This window comes from Microtus pennsylvanicus, chromosome 3 (genome assembly GCF_037038515.1).
Source record: "Microtus pennsylvanicus isolate mMicPen1 chromosome 3, mMicPen1.hap1, whole genome shotgun sequence".
NCBI lineage: Eukaryota > Metazoa > Chordata > Mammalia > Rodentia > Cricetidae > Microtus > Microtus pennsylvanicus.
The window spans coordinates 49,365,247-49,384,077 of NC_134581.1; the positions used below are offsets into that span (position 1 = coordinate 49,365,247).

Consider the following 18,831-nt stretch of genomic DNA (forward strand, 5'->3'; position numbering starts at 1 on the left):
TATTTCACTTACTCATAACTAATGATATTATATTCCATAACATTCTAGAAACCTTCTACTCTACTTTCTTCAAGTCTCCTCAAGTTTTACTACAGGTGAAATCTATTTTTGATGTAAAATATTCTGACAAGATACTTTGGTCTATTTTTCTCTATCATACACAGAAATGCAAAAGCAACCTCCCAGTCCTTCTTTCAACTAGACTTTTGGCCCTGACCTGCCTACTGTACTTGAAGGAAGCCAATGGACAGTAGTTCTAGAGGGAAGAGCTAGAGGAGGGATTTGTGTTCAGATCCTGACCTCACCACAAGATGACTGGCAGTCACGGGGTCTTTATGCCTTTGTATGGCAAAGCAGGTAGGTTATATATACAAAGAACCACCTTTCCCACCCCACCCCCCAATTCTGTGACCTTATTCGTTTATCTGAAAGAAAGTGGGAGTGTTAATAAGTTAATTTCTTTGACAACAACTTGCCAGATGAAGTGACTGTTACCTAGCAACCTGCTGGTCCTCATCTCTGCTTCAATTTTACCCTAAGTTACTTGATAAGATGGAACTTGTGTACATTCACCAGATATGCCAAGGCCATGTTCAGGAAAATGCTATGTGGTAGAAGAGAAATATTTGTCCTGGGCTCCAGAACTGTTTTTCTTCAATCTCCTGTGCCCAGTACATAGTCGCTCAAAACGTAGTCCATTGTGGTGGCGCACATCTGTACTCTTAGCACCAGGGATGCTGAGACAGGAGGATTTTTTAATTTGAGACCATGTAATTAAACCCTAGTTTAAAATGTTTATCAAATGTTTTTGAATTGGACAAAATCAATGGAGAAAATGAGAATAATAAATCACACTATACAAACAGCATAGGCAATATGTCCAGTCAATGTGTTTCAAGACAGCAGGTCAGACCACTTTTAAGGTATTGTTTACAATTTTCCATGTACCAAATATAAAACATTTCTAAAGTGACAGGAAAAATGTTCATGTGAGGATACTTTGATAACCATTTTGAAGCAAGTTGACTATAATGTTTTCTTTATTGTCCTTCAAAAACACACCAAATGTCAACAGTCAAAAAGGCTTTGATATCATGGAACAAACATGCACTGGGGAGCCTTGCTTCATTTGGTCAACACAATTTCCCTTAAACAAATTCTCTCTGTGCAAATGTTCATCATCTTTGGACCCAAAAGATCAATGGCTAAAGCTTGGGGGAGGGCATGAAAGGCCTGGATCTAAGGATGCTCTATTGATACACACAGTAGCTCTGACTATGTTCCACTCAGATACCTCATTAGAAATGAGTTGACTTTTTAAAGCGTCTTAACTGCCCATGTGATCATTAATCGATGACTTTTCTATTCGTCAATCCAACTGGGAAAACTACCAAGGTAAGTGGCGATGGGATTAATCACTTGGAAATAAATCTATCTTAGGTCAGCAGTTAAAAACTTCAGCAACTAAAATCCTCAAGCCCAAGATCTGAATCCCCAGGACCCACACGGAAAGAACTGACATTGAAAGTTGTCCTCTGACCTCTACAAGTGCATCTGGCATATATACTCACATTCACATGACACCAAATGAATAAAATGTTCAAAGAAAAAAAAGGATGTTAAAAAATAGCTATCTGAATAGACAGGGCTGGAGTCTTCAGATTCTGTGGATTAAACGTGAAGATGTGCACAGGTTCCTTACACAGCATCTGTCCATCAGAACTATGGAATTTCAAGACACACCTTTGGCTCTCAAAGACAAAGGTTTTGCTGTCAGACACATGTGTGCTGTGCACTGAGTTTCTGTGTCATGATCCATTAAAAACTACATTTTGTTTCCAGGTTTCTGGAGGCCATGGAACTGTATTTTCCACTTACTTGTGAAGTTAATGTTTTGATTTGTAAAATCGTCCTCTGTGATTTCAGATGAGTAACACTTGCCCTGCATTTATGTCTCAGTGTCTTCAGAAAGGCAATGGAGAGCCATGGAATGGTCAGAATACCAGGTCTTCTCTGAGGACAAGATAAGGAGTCACCTACCTGAGAAATACATAGGTGACCTCTACTGTTTCTTTCTTTCCATCATTTCACAACAAGCTCTAAACACTGCTCCTCTGTATGTAATGGCCCCACAAGAATTATAAATTGTCTGTATAGAAACTTCTAGAAGAAATGAATTCTGCTGTGGCGCTTTTATTGGCCCAATTGATGTTATATGTGACTGATGGCAGGACTGGAGAGTTAGCCCAGGGGTTAGGACAACTTCCTGCTCTTGTAGAGTGCCTGAATTCAGTTCACAACACTCATATGGTGGCTTACAACTACCGGTAACTCCAAATCTTGGGGATCTGATGCCCTTTTCTGGCCTCTGAGAGCACCGAATGCCTGTGTACATGCACTCAACACACTCAAATAAACACATAAATAAAAGTCACAATTTTTTTTAAAAAATATGATTGAAGGAGACAGTTACTTGCTAGAACAAGGAGCTCCCAGGCTCCCAGGACTGGACTGAGGGCTAGCAAACACTCAATAACCAGCAGAGATTAGGGGGAAAATCTCCCCTTTGGCTGAGCTCAGAAAATAAGCAATGAACTCATGTTCCATCTTCTGAGCAATCAGGAATGCTCTGCTTAGCTTCCCAGCTAGTGAGAGGCAAGCGGGTGGGAGATACATGGAAATACTGGGGAACAAAAGTTTTACTCGGATCTTTTCTAGTCCACTGTTAAAGTGTGGGGCATGAGCACTCTACTTTGACTCCCCGACTTAGTAAATAATTTGGGTTCCTCTCATAATAACATGGCAGTCATAGCGCTAAGTGCCTTGCCGCTTACACTGACTGCTGTGGCAGTGCACTGATGTCCAGCCGTGGGGCTCACTCTTGGCCTGTGTGGCCAGCTGCGTGCCGTCAGGAGAAGCACATGATTGGGACTGTGGAGTCAATACAGGCCTAGTGACATGTACTGGACAAGCCTGTGACCCTGGTCTTACTCTCACAGTGAGCTTCAATTCTGCTCAAGGACTCTTTCCCCAATTTTGTGTATTTATTCTACAAATAACACAGTGATAAAGAAACTCTGAAAGTATAAATTAAACTCCATTTATAATCCCAGATTTCCTTTCAGGTTTTGCTAAGTGGGATTTCCTCATGTGTTTGAGCAATAAACAGTAGGAGATTGGGCTCAGGGCTCCGAAGACTGCAGTAGGGATCCTCACGCACTCATTGTCCTGCAGCATGACTTGGGGCAGGTCACTGCTCTTGCCTGTCTTCGGTTTCCTCACCCTTAAAGAGCGGGGTCTCTTCTCTAACCCAGCACGTACCTGTGGAAGTTCTGTGTGTCGTGGGCATACTAGGTCCTGAGTGAACGGTGAATGCCGATTCTAACCTTCGGGCTCTCACAGTATAGCAGAAAACAAGGACAAATAAGACCTTGCCTCTTATGCCTGCCTTTTGTACCTTAGAGGATTGTTTTGGAGTCTTAAGAAGATACTTCTTGCAAATGTATGATAAATTGTGATGACCTATTTTGTGTGTGCATGCATACACATGTGTACCTGTGTGTGATATTCATGTGAGTGCATGAGTATGGTATGCGTGGAGAGGCCAGGAGACAACTTCTAGCGTCTGACCTTTCTTTTCTTTTCTTTTTTCCGTGTTTTTGAGATCATGACTCTCACTGGCCTAGAGCTCACAATTTAGACTAGGCTGCCTGACCAGTGAGTCCAAGGGATCCAGCCCATGTCTCCCTCCCCAAGACTGATTAAAAGCGTATACTACCGCCGGGCGGTGGTGGCACAAGCCTTTAATCCCAGCACTCGGGAGGCAGAGGCAGGCGGATCTTTGTGAGTTCGAGGCCAGCCTGGTCTACAAGAGCTAGTTCCAGGACAGGCACCAAAAGCTACAAAGAAACCCTGTCTCGAACCTCCCCCTCCCACCAAAAAAAAGCTTATACTACCACACTTGACTTATTTTTTTAAAACATAGGTTTGGGGAATTGAACTCATATCTTCATGCTTGCATGTCAACTTTATCCACAAAACTATTACCCCCATCGATAAAGAGATATTTTTAGAAAAATACTTACAAATTGGTCTTCTGTGAATAATTTCATTGTGAGATGTTCTGTGTCTTCCCTGTAAACAAAAGATCTATAGTTTTATATATAAGAATGTAGTTAGATCTGTGTATGTGCATGTGTGTGCCTGTGTGTATGTATGTATGTGTAGTTTATGGACTTTCAGTACAGTGGGGTGGTATTTCTGATGCAGAATGTTTGGCCCAGCTCTGTAGAAATACAGTGTTCTGTGTTTTGCCTTTTCTCAAAGGCATATCCATCTCTCATCAGTCCCAAAGAGACACCATTCCTGACCAGAGATACAGACAGGAAGACCTCAGGACAAAGAAATGACGGGATACCGTTAACAATAGTCAACAAGCCCAACTGTGAGGAGCTTTTACAAGCAGGCACAGCTGAATTCATGGAGTGGCTATTTGTCTGAGTATAATGAGTGCTGGGCAGCACCGCTGCACTGGGAACCATGTTCCCAGTGAATGAACTTTTCAGGGACCATCACAGCGGGAAATCTTAAGTACGGATTCTGGTCTTCACCTTCAAGATAATAGGGGAGTGTAGGGTAAAAGTCCAGCCAAAGAAACCCACCCTGACTCTGAAACCAGAGCCAGTGAAAGAAACACACCCTGATTCTGAGACCCGAGCCAGTGAAAGAAATGTTTTAGCTGTAAACCCAGACCCAAAGAAATGCATCCTAACTCTAAAAACCAGTGCCAAAGAAACATGCTTTGTTCCTAGAATCAGAGTCGGTGAAAGAAATATGCCCTGGCCCCCAAACTAGAGCCAAAAAGCTTAAAAAGGCCAGTGAAAGAAACAGTTTGGTTCTGAGGCAACATCTCTGTCCTGACCAACTAAACCAACCAATCTCTGAGCAGGGAAAAACTAACCAATCCTCCTTCCCCTTCTCCCTGAGAAAACTCCGCCCCTAAGAAACCCTATCTATATAAGCCCTGTGCCTGTTCAGTTTGTGGCTGCTCTTCTTGCAGCCTGGTAGATGCAGCCACTTTCCTGGACTCTTCCCTCCCAATTAGTCTCTTGACTGAGGTTAGGGCAGAGACAGAGCGGAGCAGGGCTGTAACACTTTCACTGGGGGAGCCTTCCCCTAGCAGAGCAGAGTTGTGGAGCACCAGAGCCAAGTTGTAACAAGTTCCCTAGGAAGCCCTTTCCTGGGTAGCAGAGTTGTCACATTGGGGAAACCTTCCCTAGATCAGGGCTGTAAGCTGCTATGCTTACTGTGGTCTGTGCTATCCCCTGGCTCCCGGCTGCCAGAGCTCTCTTCCACACAAGCTATAACACTCAATATTCCCTGGTTCCCAACCGCCAGGATCCCTTTTCTTCTGAGCGGTGACACCTCCAGGGAGTCACTGATTGTTACAAAAGAAAAAGGTATAAAACCATTTTTTAAAAAGATTTTGTCCTTTCAAGCAATATGATCCACAGGCAATTCTGACTTGGGGAGTGGGAGCTCATTTAGTCCAACTCAATGTTATTTTTTCTTTTCAATTCAAAATGAAGGGGCAGGAGAGATGACTCAGTTTTAAAGAGCACTTGCTGCCCTTACAGTGAATCAGAGTTTGTCTCCCAGCTCCCAATCACCTGTCACTCCAGTTACAGGGAAATCAGATGTCCTCTGCTGACCGACCGCATAGGCACCTGCGCGAACGTGCACATACCCACACACAGATATACACACATGTACATAAATTAAAAAATTATAAAAACAAACCCTATACATTTCTTTTATTATTCCTATTAATACTGACATTTAGAAGGTTGACTTTGTTTACAAAAAAAAAACCCTTTTCTGTAATGTTGAGAAGCCACTTAAGTTTCAAGATCTGTTGGCTTATAACACTGACAACATAAATCATTGTGAAAGGGTAAGAATTTACAAAAATTTGTGTGTGCGTGTGTGTGTATGCACATCTGTATTAACACATTACAGCTGTAAATTATAATGGCAACAAGAGGGTCTTGTTTACTATGTGCTGGTTAACCTGCTTACGAGAACTCATGCCCCTACCTCTATTCTATAAGCCTACTGCACAGATTTACTGAGTCTGGAACATTCCAAATACATGCTTGTAAAATGACCTGGTACTGGTAAAATAAATCACTCTACAAGACTGACCATAAACATAAAATGTAGATCTAATTTTTATTCAACAGATTGAAAACTGAGGACTGAGAGGCAAGCAAAAATATAACCAATAAACCCCTTAAAAATGGAAGTGGTAATTATTATTTAAAGAAGAAGACATAAAATGTTTAATGTTCAAAGAGAAAAGTTGACTTTGACAGAAAGCATAGCTTACTGGGAAGCTGTGTTGATGATGAAAATTCATACAATAGCAGCTTAGGGTGCAGAAAAGCAAAAACTACATACAGCAGTTTCTTTTTCATATATACAGTTACATATGCATGAGATCTATGTGGTATAGATATATATGTGATTTTACTCATAGGCATATGTGTGTACCTACCTATATGTGTATATAAAGGAACAGATTTCAGGATTTGGCCTTGTGCAGTTCTAGGAACTATTTGGCTGCCTCTGACAGATTTATTGCTTCATCCCTGAAGCTTGAAGTTCATAAGATAATCAGGAAGAGAATATGGGTGGGGGAGGTCACCAAGAGGGAGGCATCAAGAGTACTCTGGAATCTGCCATCATCATCTGGGGTTTATGAGAACAGACTGATATCCACTGAAATTCATCAGTTCCAATTGTCTCTGACCTTGGATAACATGAATAGCCTACAGAAGCTAGGAGGAATCACTGTGGAGTTCAATATGGTCACACCTCGTGTGGGGTTGAAGAAGCTGAAGAAAGAGCCAGGCAGCGTGGAAAGGCTGCAGGTGTGGATATGGCCTCATTCCAGCAAGGTGAGCCATCAGCTGAGTGACAACATGTGAACTACAAACCTCTGACCTCTGGAGCTGTCGCAAGAGTTTCTCTCAGGACGCACCCTAACAAGAGAAAGGAGAAATGGGGGTGGAGGAATACACTCGGCTTACCAGAGTCACAAGCAACACAGCGCTGTCACAGACAGCAAAACTTTCCACTGAAGCTGGAAGGACTTTACACAGCCGCCATCTTGGAAGCTTTGACCATCCCCCCCCATTGGAAAATATGAGATAGATAAAGAGGAGCAAACAGAACTCTAGGATGACCCCTGAGTTTTCCTGATCTAGTGTATGTATGCACTATAGTCCTCTGAGTATGAGCCAGACTTCGTGAACAGAACAAGAGCTTGCCTATACTGTGATTAATTTATGTTAGAATGCACAGGGGCCACTCGATGCAAGATCCCCAAATCAGTAGACGTTGAGATGATAAGAGGATAATTATTCCCAATGGATATAGCTCATTAGGTGAGCCCTTAAAGTGTACTAAAATCTCCTCAAAGTAAATGATTTCAGCCTGAAAAGGTCTGGGGAGGAGGTCACACTGTAAGAACCAAAGGACAGCTGCTAGCAACCCACAGCCAATTGCTGGCCACACAATGAAAGCCTTAGTCTCTCAACAACAAGGAAAAGGAAATCCGCCAACACCTTGAGGGCGCCCACACACTGATCTTTCCCTGGCCGAGCCTCCAGATGATGGCATAGCAACCAACACCTTGATCTCAGCCTCATGAGGTCCCGAGCAGAGAAGCATCAATACCAGGCTAGATTATTGGCCCCTTGAATCTCTGCCATAACACATCTGTGTTGGTTGGAATTAAGCTTGAAATAATGCTGGTAATTTTGTTATGCAATGTAAGAAACTACTACACTAGTTATAAAGCAGCACAAGTTTAAATAATCACAAACCTTGACTATATAAATATATAACTTCGTGCAATGCAAAGATAGACTTTGGAAGTTTCCAGAACTTTAAAAGTTTTCATCAAAAGAAAAAAAAAGCTTTGATCATATATCCTAACCCCACAGACTTTTAAAAGATATTTCAAAGCTGAAATCTTAGACAACACATTTCTTAAATATTCAGAAATCAAGCTAGACACTATCAATAAAACTTTCCAGAATGAGCCTTCCTGAAATCACGTTATGGACAGTCATTTGGTCTTATCCATTTGCATCTATGCAGCTACTCAAGAGTGAAACATTTTATAATGTAATTAGCTAATAACATAAAAATGGAAGAACTTATTTAACATGAACTCATTCATTACTCCAAAGCCATTTGGTGAAATTTAATGGCCATCCTTGTTTAATTTTACATCTTAGAGAGTGTGGAGCTACAGCTTGGTGATTAAGAGTTCAATCTGGAAGAATAACAAAATAAGAGGTTTCTAAAAAAAAAGTGAATGAGTTATTTGTTTTTATAGCTGATTTCTCAACTTCTTTATGTGCCTTCTTTTTAGAAAAATTTCAGAGATTAAACGCTGCTTTAAACTATGGTACTTAGATTTTGTTAGATTGACAAATATGTTAATGTAGTTAATTGGTTTTAAAATACATATTTTTTTAATATTTTTTATTTATTATGTATACAGTGTTCTGTCTCCATGTATGACAACAGGTCAGAAAAGGGCACCAGATCTCATTGTAGATGGTTGTGAGCCACCATGTGGTTGCTGGGAATTGAACTCAAGATCTCTGGAAGAGTAGTCAGTGTTCTTAACCTGGAACCAAAATCACATGCTGAGACTAGTTTGACCTTGGAGATGATCATCATTTGCAGTGAAACAATGTTCCAATGAGCTTTAAAATATATACGGTGCTAATTGGTAAAATTTTTAGTAAAATATTGGCCTCAATATTTTACTGCTAGCTTGCAAAATTACAAGTGTTTTTAAATAAGAAAGTACTTAAATTTTTTTTAAGAAAAGAATTTGTTCTTTTTTTTTTCCAGAGGACCTGACTTTGGTTTCCAAATCCCATATCAGGCAACTCCCAACTTCTTATAACTTCCTAGCACAGCTGTCTGCCTTCCCAGGGTACCCTCATACATGTGGCACACACATACACGAGAGAGAGAGAGAGAGAGAGAGAGAAGAATGAGAGAAAGAAGTGGGAAAATATATATACTTATTTAAATGCCTTAGATTTCAGGCATGCTGGTGTACAATACACCCTTAATCCCAGCTAGCCTAATTATTAAGATCCAGGTCAACCAAAGTCTAATAGTGGGGCTTGTCTGGATGAGTAAACAAGTGTGTGTATTAGAAATTAACAAGAACTCTTAGCATGATAATAGAAGTGTGAAACAATGAATGGTGGATCACCAAAGGCATTGTGCTTAAACGGAGGAACCATACAAGCATGCTGGTGTTATCATTGAATTATTACTTTTGTAAAGATTTCAAACAAAGCAATAAGAAAAGGAAATAAGGAAATGTTCATATTGTAAGAGAAGAGATATAAATGGGTATTATTCAGACTTCATTAATCTGCTACTTCAAAACATAAATAATTGTGCTTGCAATGAATTGTGGTACCCACAGTAGGTAGGTAGTACACAGTAGTAGGTCATCTGTTTTTGTAAGAAGTCTTGTTCAGTCTGTGGGGAAGAAAGAAACACTATAATGGAATCCTGTAATACACACCTATCTACCTTTACAGGACTTTGTAGAGGCTGTGTTATTGCTTAATATGCACATGAACAAACTTTATTTTTAAATTTGTGTGTATGTTCCTGCATCTTAGGTACACACATGGAGGGCAGAAGAAAGTCTCAGATCGTCTGCCACACACACACACATACACATTATATTTACACAAACACACACACATACACACACACACATATTCCAGAATTAAAACTGTAATTTTAGTTATACATTTTATATTTTTAATCTTTCTAGTATAGTTTGTTTCTTCTCCTCCTCCTTATTCTTTTTATTATTATTATTATTTTGGTTTTTCCAGACAGGGTTTCTTTGTGTAGCCCTGGCTGTCCTGAAACTAGCTCTGTAGTTCAGGCTGGCCTTGGATTCAGAGATCCACCTGCCTCTGCCCCGCAAGTGCTGGGATTAAAGGCGTGCGCCACAAATGAACAAATGAACTTTAGAATTAAAGTTCAATCTTTTCCCAAGCCTAACTAGTGACGCAGCATTAGCTTTGTGACTAAAGTAACAGTCTGGTGTTTTCCTCATCAGATACCTAGACAGTCTCTCCGTTTACCCCTTTATGTCTTCAAGTACAAGGGCATCATTTCCTCCCCCAAGGCTTAACAAACTTCTTCAAACTTCTCTTTTCTGGAGGTTTATCTGCGCTTATTTTTGGAACTGGGATCTTGGACAAGATCTTATCCTTCTTTCTATTGTTCACTAAAGTCTAAACTGGATTTCTGTGTGTATGGCTGTAATGGAAACATGTATTTTCACAGGAGAGCCCTGTGCCAGTTAAAGAAGGAACATCCCCCTTCTGAGTGGTGAGCCCAGCTCTTTGGTAACTTCAGAGTTGACACACACAGGGTGACTAACCTCTGGCTTGCAATCACAGTCCTAGATACCAGATCTCTAAAGTCAGAAACCATGACAATAGCATGCAAAAAACTATCTCAGCAAAATAAAATCAGGCAATAGTTTCCTTTGAGACAGTCCTAACTCCCGACAGCTTTATTCCATCTCTCTGCTGAGATGTATCGATCCCCAAACGAGCCCTAGTTTTAAGAACCACACTAACTCAGTGTAAAGGTAGTGGAAGAAACTGTCCATTTATTTTTCTTTAAGAATGAGTGGGACAGAGGGAAAGAGGAGGGGGGAGGGTCAAGGGGGGTGGCTATTTGGAGAGGCCGGAGGATCAGGAGTGCGGGGATATTGGGGGTGGGCTAAGGAGAGTGACACTCGGACATAGCCCATCATATGGCTACCATTTCCATGCACCCCTCCTCCAGTTCAAAGAAAGGTATTTATGGCCCAAAGGTTATTAAAACTATAAACACCATTGTGCTATGAGAAAACAAACAAAACTTTGCCTGTGTATGTAAAGAGGTGCTGAAGATCTGATGTGGAGAAACGAGGAAGACAGGGCAGTGGTGAAAGTCAGCCTGTTTCTAGTGTGCATTTTGGCCAACTAGAGGCCAGGTAGGTGTGTGTCCATAGAGCAGACTTGCTCTTAAAAAGGAGTAAGAAGTTAAAGCGAACCTAAGTGCTGAAGTCTGTGATTACAGATCAGAGCACTGAGCCTCAAACCTGTAAGGAACGAGTTTGGTTCTCACAAGAGGGAAGAGATAGAAGGTCTCAAAAAGATCAGACCAACTCTGGCTTTTCAGGTAGAGCCCTCCACCAGAAAGACCCACTAAGGTAGGACCAAAGAGCAGGGAACTGTCATGACTAGATAGGAGGTTATTTAGACGGAGCAGCCTTGAACCAACACTCCAGGTCAACGCCTTCTCCTGTCGGGTGCACGGCTCAGGGCGGCGATATCTGGAGATCGGGGCTTTGTTTACTGTCACGTTTCTCTCCACAAAGATGAAAGGAAGATGGAATCACTGGTTGAGGAGTCCACCAGAGCCTCTCCCAGAGGATGGCTGAGTGACAGGTGACTTCAGCCGCATTCAGCTTTCCACAGCTAGCCAAGCCCTGCAACTGGAGCAGGGATCTCCCAGGGTGTTTCACACGCCCAGTTCACATGCTGAAGGTCAGCAAAGTTACTATTATCTTACTATAGAGAGGGCTGGGCATCTGGACGGTGCAGTGGAAAATGAGACTGGCTGTGCCCAAATGTGTCTTCCTTGGGATTCAGGAAGGATGGCTGGAATCTTGCCCTTCCCATCCTGGCTGGTCAAGAGCTGCAGTTAGCATGGGGTGGGGGGCAGGGGAGGTGAGGAGGTGACATCACAAAGTAACTGTTAACAGCTCCTGTTGTTCCCAGCACCGGGCACTGTGGACACTTACAAACGTCTCGCAGCTGCCTGGTAAGGGTCTGCTATTGACATTTTACAGTGGTAACATCCCAAATGGAACTGGGAGGTCTGGGGCTCCATTTTAATAGAACTAGAAATAACCAACTTTCTGTTAAAAGGAGCTTGCTTTACTTAAGCCTTATATTTATGGTACATTTGTACACGAGAATATTGCACAGTCATTAGAAAGATGAATTATACATTAGCATAGAAAGGAACAGAATAGATTCTAAGAGGGCAAAACCAGTTTGATCAAGTAAATATCTCACTTTTAGGAGGAAAAGTATTGTACATATCTGCTAATGAGAACCTTATAGGAGAGCATTCCAATTCTGGTTATCTCTGAAGCCAGGAGTGATATTTTGATGTTTTACTTTAAACGTTTATAACTTTTTTGAGTTAATATGATTTTATATTCGGAAAGGTTTATCCTCACTCCACCCCCCAAAATGGGGGGAAAATGGAACAGCCAGATGAAATGGTAATTTGAAGTAAAACAACTTTGAAAGACTGTTTTCAGCATAAGAGAAACTTGGCCTTGTTTGGGGGCCCTGGGATAAATGTCAGTTTAGGAAAGAAAGGAGGTGAGGGGAATGTTAATTGGCTGGCCTCCCCAGAGGCTGAATCAGGGAGCCAGAATGGGGCTCACTGTGGAAATAAGGCAAAGGAGATGACACAGAAACAAACCGAGGCAAACTTTTGAGAAGGAAGGACATAAAAAAAAGTATAGCCGATGAACCTTACTTGTTTTTCTCTGGAACCCCTAGGGGAGAAATTAGCTGTGTGGGAGCTGGAAGGGCCTAGGGGAGGCATGTGCCTGCCGTGGAGAAAAAAGCTCGGTGGGATCCGGATGACCCAGTATTTGTGGGAGAACTTGGGGGTCCAGCCCCAGAGAGATGGATGATTGTAATTCATGGTGCAATCTGGAGCCATGGACAGGAAAGGTTAACTAAGGGTGCGCTAGCAGTGCAGACGCTGTGCCATAATTACCTGCCAAGGGACAATCAATACAATGATGTGAGTTTCCCTAGAATCGTCCAGCTGTCAGGGAAGAGAACACTTGAGACAAATCCACGGCCAAGCATACCCACAGTTGGGTTGCGCAACGAGGATGGAGACGAGAGTCAACAGGTCAGTGGAACCCGAGATGCAGGTAAGTGCATCATGAAACGAGGCAAACCGACTGTTAGAACTTGGTGGGAAGAGAGGCTGGCTTTGTGAGAATGCTGCCAGGCAGATTTTAGGAAGAGCACGGATGAAAAAACAATGAGGAACGGACATTTCAATCAGTGAAACGAATCTTAGTGTTAAAGACTTTGAAAGAGAAACAGTGCCGGGATATGACATAGTTTCCAAGTGTGAACAGGCAGAACTGGAGTGGAGCCCAAGGGACAAGGCAGAGGAAGTAAAAAAGTGATATCAGGGTAGGGGGGGGGGGGTCAGGTTTGTAAACAATGGATAGTCTCCTGAGTGGGAAAAGTCAGGCACACCAAAGAGAACGCTGGATCCAGGGAGGGTCACATTCAAATGGAATTAAATGCACATCGAAGGCTGGTCTTGAACACTCACTATGGAACTGAGGCCAGAGAGCCCAGCAACTTTAGTTAGAATTGATAACAGCAGAATGGGTCAAGGTGTTGACTAGTGTGGAACAACCTCCTAGGTGTCTGCCTTTGGGTTTTGGTTCAGTGTACTTCTTATTTTATTGGGCAGGACTTTGTCACTTAGACTATTAATTCTTAGCAGAAGAAATCTGGTTTTTAATCTCCAGGGCCTAATGCTGTGTCTGATTGATGGCTACTATTTAGTGAGAAGTTTTCCTAGATGAATGAGAGGGTTGGATGAATAGATGGATGCATGAAAGGATGGGTAGATTGAAGGGGAGGATGGATTAATGAATAAATGAAATAGGATGGATGGATAGGATAAAGACTGATGAATGGATGGGATAGGATATAGATTGATGGCTGGGCTGGGATAGATTAACTTATGGATAGATATCATTCATGGATGGAAGGATGGATGGATAGAGTGGATGAATGGATGGGATAGATGGGGCAGATGGATGTGTGGGTTGGGTGAATGGATGGGATGATATATGGATGGGGTAGAAGCATGGATGGATGGATAGAGAGGAGGGATGGAGGGAGGGAGGGAGGGAGTGGATGGGTGGAAGCGATGGATGGGATGGGATAGCTACATGAATGGAAATTACCAGTAGCCCCATGCATCCATTTAGAACACTGAAGGGGACCACAAAGGCCCCTCCCAAGGTGGAGGAAGGCCAAGGTGATATTCACTGCTTACTTTCTTAGGGTACTTGGGAGGTTTTACTTGGAGGCTAGGGACAGAAGTGAGAAGTTATGTTTGATGGTGAGTTATGGTGATAGTGAATAATAGATGCTAACCTTCGTATTTGCTCAGTCTCCATTTCCAGGCTCTCCACACCCTCTCTCCGGGTCAGTCCTAGTGGCTTTATCTGTCAGCTCCCTGGACACACCCTTTTCGAGTGGGCCCACATTTCTGTCTTCCTCCTATCTCTCATATGCACCTGCAGCTGCACTTCACACAAGTAGGATTCACAATGCTCACTATGGTCTGGCCTTTCCCAGGGCTCCTCTCCAAGGGCTTTGTGCCGCTTTCCCCAGACAGCTAAGGACCCAGCAAAATACCTTGATGGGTCCTTTTATTTTCCACATCCCATCAACCCTTCTCATTTTAGAATGCAAAGAATCATTAAATAGCTTCCACTTCTTCATTGTGAAACCTGTTCCTCAGATCTAGAATAAGGTAGCACCCCTATGTGGCTCTTATGTATGGCTGTTTTATGCTCCCTTTAATCTGATCTCCAACTCACAGCTAGGATTATCATTTCAAATAGTTAAATTTGTTCATTGACTTTTTAAAAAAATTATATGCACTTACAGTCTCTCTGTGGAGATTTTAATTTTTGCCATTGTTCTTGTTCCTCCTTCTCTTAGTATCCCACCTTTTCCTGCTTTTCTCCCTTTTTTTTTGATTGAGCTATACATTTTTCTCCATTCTCCTCCCTTCCCCTCCCCTTCTACCCTCTCCCATGAACCCCATGCTCCCAATTTACTCAGGAGATCTCATCTTTTTCTCCGGCCGTACCACCCTGAACGTGCCCAATCTCATCTGTTCATTGACCATGTAATGTGTACTTAGGGCATTCTGTTTAATCTTGGTCCCTACCCTTCTTTATCTCACGCCCCCACCCCTGCCATCCTTCCTCCTTCTCCCCATTGGACCCTTCTCACATTCATGTCTTTTTGTTTTGTTTATGACCTATTCGTTTGTTTCTCTCTTTTTTTGTTTTTTTGAGATGGGGTTTCTCTGTGTTTGTTGTCCTGGGTGTCCTGGAACTTGCTCTTGTTGTTGGCAGGGCTGACCTCAAACTTATAGAACTGCTTGCCTCAGCTTCCGAATCAAAGGCATGTACCACCACCACTTGACTTGTGACCCACTGATTTTAACCAGAGACTGTCTGTGTGGCCAGGGGTTTGGGGATACTCCCTGGAGCCTGGTGGGCTCACCACTTGTTAACACAACTGAAGAAAATGGCTACCTCTTGCACAGAATCCATCAGTTGCCAGTAGTTCATCAGGGACTGTTAGCAGAGGATGAACTTTTTAAAACTTGAAGATCTAGTGATCTCATTTGCCTGCTTAATCTTCTCCGATGATTTATGACATGTCTACCCTGACACACAATTCACAAGGCTCAACAGAGTCTGGTGCCCTGACCCCAGCTTATCTTGCACACTGCTCCTTCATTCTCTCTGGAGGCTAACCGCCGTGGGTGTGTCTCTCATTCTCTGATAGGTACCATGTTGCCCCACCTACTCCACCCCTCAAAGTCTTACACATCCACTTCCTTCCCCATTTCATGTGAGTAAGCCTTGTGCCTCCTGATCTCAGCTCAGACATGACATCCGGGAGACACTACAGAGATCTCTCCAACAAGGTGAACCTCCCTTGTCATATTTGAGCATAGGAAATGGCCCCCACCTGTGGAGCATGTGTCTCAGCTGCAAATGTCTATTTGTGCCTGTGTGATTGTTTCCTATCTGTTGGTCTCCATCACACTCAGTTCTATGACAGGCAGGGAAGACTGCCCTGCTTTTTTTTTTTTGCTAAGGGCTGTGCTTGGCACACAGCAAGTATGCCATAAATATTTATCAGGTGAGTGGATGAACACTCCGAAGAACACCCTTTGTCTTTAAGCTGAAGTCAGAACAATAAAGTCCTGTTTCTCTGGTCTAGCAACCAGGACTTGGGCATAGCGTGGTCATAGGAAACTCTCCCAGATGATGCTATCCATAATCACTTCTGTGTTTTATTATCTTCTCCATGGTCGTGTAATCAGGAGCTACAGTCAAAATGCTAGGTTCTACCCTGGGTTTTGCTATAATGTGACTTCTTTGCTCTGAACTGTAAACCTTACCTACAGCTTAGGTGTTTGGTCCTGCCCTTGGGCTCTCCCCAGCTGCTCTCCTCACATCCTCTCCTCCCTCCTGCCTGCCTGCCTCCTCAACTGGAAAAGACTGGAGGCCTCCTGCAAAGGTAGGGGAGGGCCCCAAAGAAGAATGAAGCCCAGCAGGCTGCTCTGTGGGAGGGAGGGAGGGATGGAGCACAATGTGGGTTCTAATTCAGTGGGACTGCCTGGGGGGTATTGAGAGGCTATGGCTGAATTTCATCTTTTCAGACAAACCAGCTTTGGAAATCAGGCCTTGCTTATTGGGCAGGACAAGAAACTATTGTCAAATGTAGTCTGTTGCCTGCAAAGACCTTGATTCATCAGATTTGAACTAGGCGCCTTAGTGAGCCATAGCCACCCCTTTCTTCTTTAATTGGGGTGGCCAACAGTCTGACTGCCCACCCTTCTGGCTCAAGGGACTAGAAGCTCAGCTCTCTGGTGTGTATTGCTCCTTTCTCTGTCATTTTGATTCTTGAATCCTAAACTTCGCTCAGTAGGAAGGGAAACCGTGAACAAGGGGGAGTTCCCATCTTGTCCAGTAAACTCGCCTTCTTAAGCCTTTCAGATGGCCCCTTGGGTTAATTTAGCTGTCTCTAAATCAGTTCTCAGCCACTCTAGAGGACTTTCATGAAATCCCTGAGGCCATGCCAAATGGAAATGAGGGGACTGATCTCTGGGACAACAAGTCTCTTTTGCCCTCCCACCTTCTAGTCTGGTTGAAAACCTTGTGCAGAGAGTGTTAGCTGATCTAACAGTTCTCAATTAACACCCAAACCACCCACTTCCGAATAGGGAAAACAAATCATCAGAAAGACTAAATTGTGTAACATGTGACTCTCTTCGGGACTAAGAGTGGTTTGGCAACACAGCCAACACAGCATCTCTTTTTCTCATCTCCCGGGCGGGGGTGGTGGGAGAGTCAACAACAAAAAAAAGCAGTCAGAGAATAAAGGTAATGATTAATCTATCAGGATCATTTTGAGGATTTGGGGGTTATAACTCACCAATTCAGCAGCAGGCAGGGCAGTCCCTGAAAGCAGACAAAGATTAAGTCACAGCCTCTAATTAGGACAGCCTTTGCATAGCCAGTATCTCCTCAGCTGTCTCGGGGAATCCGCCAGGAGCTAAGTGTCCGGGTTTGTTTTCTTTTTATGTGGTAGCGAAGGCCAAGGAGCAAAACAAGCGGGCCTTGGTGGAAAGCGCCCATCTGGCAGAAACTCCAAGATGGAACAGAAGGAACGCACCAAGAGGAGCCTCACACAGAGGCTGGCCCTAAAGAGCCGTATAGCTAAGGAGACAGTCTCTGAGTTCCTGGGCACCTTTATCATGATTGTGAGTATTTCCTGATTTCCCCAGTTCTGATCTCATGCCACCTTCCTGGCTGCCAAGCTACTGAAACAGGCACCTGTTTTGGTTTGTCTTCTTTGATTACCAGATCCAGCCTCTTCCAGGAAGCAGCATGTCACTTTCTAGGTTGTCTGGCTATTTGGTGACCATGTAAATTTCATTTGCTCTTCAGGTTTATCCCAGACAGCTGATGGGAGTGGAGGATGGGGGGGGGAGGCGGTGGAGAGCTCTCTTCGTTGCGGTTTCTCAAAAGGCTATGTGATGAAAGAGTGAGTTGCTAGAAATCTCTACTAGTTGAAGAACTGATCTGTGTGCTCCACTTGCTTCCCATCAGGTGACTGGAATAAGCAATAATGGTCAGTAAAGATGAACAGCATGAAACAGGCTACCAAGAGAGGTGCCTGGCAATGGCAGCGCTGTCAGATCATCTAACTTTAAAAAAAACAATCACACATCCATCCATTTATTTATTTATTTATTTATTTGCCTTCCCTGAGGGGTGTGTATGTGTGTGTGTGTGTAAACAATCTGCTGGAGTTGGCTCTCCTTCTACCAGGTGGGGTCACGGAATGGAACTCAGGCCTTCAGACTTGGTGGCACCTTTATCCACTAAGCCATCTCACCACATGGGGTTGGTGGTGTGTATATGTAGTCATGTGTTGATTTCATATAATGTCCCCCTTTTGATTTAACTTGGCTTCAGCAAATCTCTAAAGATCTTTCAATCGACAGAAGAGCTTCTTCTGTTAATGAGAACTGGGCCTAAGAATCTCCGCAAAGATTTGTTCAGCTAAGAGAAGTGTTGGGGGAGAAGAGAGAGTGGGCAGAAACTATTGCTAGTTACTAAAGCGGTGTGAGCCCTGGCCCTAGGCTCTTACTGTGCCACTAATAATGGACCCTGAATTCCTAGCTGGACTCTGATCCTTTGCAAAGAGAAAATTATCATCATGAGAAAACTATTTATTTTTATTTAACTTTTATAAAGCACTAAAAAACCCTACTTCGGACACTTCATTTTCTCAAGAGTTTTAGAGAGTTGTCTTCAAGTTTTACACA

General features: G+C 43.0%; 1 protein-coding gene across 1 annotated transcript in view; it reads left to right on the forward strand.

Moving 5' to 3' along the window:
- Positions 1-12,526: 12,526 nt before the first annotated feature.
- Aqp9 (aquaporin 9) overlaps positions 12,527-18,831 on the forward strand; it is a 41,750-nt gene continuing 35,445 nt past the window's right edge. The window contains exons 1-3 of the mRNA XM_075965314.1: positions 12,527-13,084; positions 16,402-16,514; positions 17,589-17,760. Coding sequence (XP_075821429.1) covers positions 13,043-13,084; positions 16,402-16,514; positions 17,589-17,760 — 327 coding nt within the window. The 5' untranslated portion in view covers positions 12,527-13,042. The remainder of the gene's footprint in view (positions 13,085-16,401; positions 16,515-17,588; positions 17,761-18,831) is intronic.